This window comes from Myotis brandtii, unplaced genomic scaffold (genome assembly GCF_000412655.1).
Source record: "Myotis brandtii unplaced genomic scaffold, ASM41265v1 scaffold207, whole genome shotgun sequence".
NCBI lineage: Eukaryota > Metazoa > Chordata > Mammalia > Chiroptera > Vespertilionidae > Myotis > Myotis brandtii.
The window spans coordinates 865,819-867,825 of NW_005357736.1; the positions used below are offsets into that span (position 1 = coordinate 865,819).

Consider the following 2,007-nt stretch of genomic DNA (forward strand, 5'->3'; position numbering starts at 1 on the left):
GTCGAGCCGTCCCTGGGCACAGCCCGTGTCCGAGAACCAGCAGCAGACTGAGCAGGAGGCTCGCCCAGGACCGTGCACTTGGGGGTCTGGGACGGTCCCGGGTGGGCACCCCTGCGCTTCCCGGGGCAGGAAGGCACCTGCTGTCGCGCCTCCGCCAGGGACTCTGGCTCCGCAGGGAGGGGGTGGGAAGGTGGCCCTGTGGGTGCTGAGTGGCATCTGCCTTCTGCAGGGGGGTTAGGAGGGAGCTGGAAGCTGCTCACGATGGACCGGGACCTCATGGTGGCACAGTTCTCCACGCCCAGCCTGCCCCCGAGCCTGGTGAGTGCTGGGGGCCCCTGGCCAGGCCAGGCCAGGAAGAGGGTCTGTGCAGGCAGAGCTCCGGATCAGAGCACCGGCCCGAGTCTGTGCTGGTCACCAGGTGGACCCAGCAGCGTGGTCCGCAAACTGCCCGCTGGGTCTGCCCTGCACAGAACGGGCTCCTGGGGCCGCGCCCCGGCCTCTGGCTGAACAGAGCGCAGGGAGACAGTGCCTCGAAGCCGAGGAGGGGTGTGCGTGCCTTTGTATGGACCAGCCCACGGTGGGCGTCCGTGCCACACCCGCTGGAGGGGGAGACGGCTCAGCGTTGAGAGAGCTGCCCCCCCCCATCCCACCCCCACCCCCCAGCAGAGGTGATGGGCAGGGAGGCAGCCAGGCCCTGTGACACACCCTTTCCCCTTGGCAGAAAGTTGGGTTCCTGCCTCCCCCGGGGAAGGAACGGTCGGTGGTGTGGGTGTCCCTGGAGGAGGCCGAGCCCATTCCCGACATCTCCTGGGGCGTCCGGGTGCTGCAGCCGCCCCCGGAGCAGGAGAACGTGCAGTATGGTGAGCCTGGGGCGCGGCCCCTCCCCAGCTGCCGGCACAGCGTCTGCCCCCCTTTCCTGCCTCCGGCTTCGGGGGGTCTTGGGATTCTCTCCGAGAGGCTTTCCTTCCCCTCTGGACAGCCGCGGGGAGGACGGGGTCCAGGCATCTGGGCACCTGGTCTGGGTGTCAGCGTGGAATCCCCAGGCCAAGTCGCCTGTGGTGGGGAACCAGGGCACAAAGACAGGCCCCTACACGGCCTGTGACCATCCCTGCCCCTAACGCGGCCCTGGCAGAGGGGCTCCTGGGTCCGTGTCGCCGTGTGGGGGCCGTGGCCAGGCCTGTTCTGGGGGTCAGCCCCAGAGCTGCAGCTGCAGCGAGGCCTTGCCCGGGGCAGCCCCGCCGGCTCTGCTGACGGCTGCCTCTCCCCGCAGCTGGCCTTGACTTTGAAGCAATCCTTCTGCAGCCCAGCAACCCTCCCGACAAGACCCAGGTGCCCATGGTGGTCATGCCCCACGGTAGGCACCTGGCCTAAGAGCCCCTGCCCGCCCGCCATCCCTCCTGGCTGGCTCTTCACCCCCTGCTCCCCGCCTGCAGGGGGGCCCCATTCGTCCTTTGTCACCGCCTGGATGCTGTTCCCAGCCATGCTTTGTAAGATGGGCTTCGCAGTGCTGCTAGGTGAGTGCCGGGCGCGCAGCTCCCGCAGGGCTGGGGGGATGGGGGGCCTGGTTTGTACAAGCACCACAGGGACCACCCTCGTCTGCAGGCGTCGCTGTAGCCGGACCTGGTAACCACTCCCAGGAGCTGCCGGGCCGGCCTGGCTCCAGGGCGAGGGGGTCAGAGACTCACTTGGGACTCCCAGGGAAGGGAGTGCTCACTGGGCAGCAGCCTCGAATCTCAGCCCCTCCCCCCTACAGTGTGCAGCTGGCCCCAAGGCCTACTTCACAGACGGGGTACAGTGTCCAGGGGGCGGGACTGTCCCTTGACCACCCTGTCTGGTCCCTCCCTGGCCTCCAGTGAACTATCGTGGCTCCACGGGCTTTGGCCAGGACAGCATCCTCTCCCTCCCTGGCAACGTAGGCCACCAGGACGTGAAGGACGTCCAGGTAGCAGGGGCTGGCGGGGGGCGAGGAGGCTGGGGACGCCCTCCCGCAGCTGGGCCGGCAGCGGG

At 69.0% G+C, this 2,007-nt stretch overlaps 1 protein-coding gene across 1 annotated transcript in view; it reads left to right on the plus strand.

The window, feature by feature from the left end:
* APEH (acylaminoacyl-peptide hydrolase) overlaps nucleotides 1–2,007 on the plus strand; it is a 27,615-nt gene that overhangs the window by 25,190 nt on the left and 418 nt on the right. The window contains exons 8-12 of the mRNA XM_014538959.1: nucleotides 230–318; nucleotides 722–860; nucleotides 1,271–1,354; nucleotides 1,434–1,514; nucleotides 1,854–1,942. Coding sequence (XP_014394445.1) covers nucleotides 230–318; nucleotides 722–860; nucleotides 1,271–1,354; nucleotides 1,434–1,514; nucleotides 1,854–1,942 — 482 coding nt within the window. The remainder of the gene's footprint in view (nucleotides 1–229; nucleotides 319–721; nucleotides 861–1,270; nucleotides 1,355–1,433; nucleotides 1,515–1,853; nucleotides 1,943–2,007) is intronic.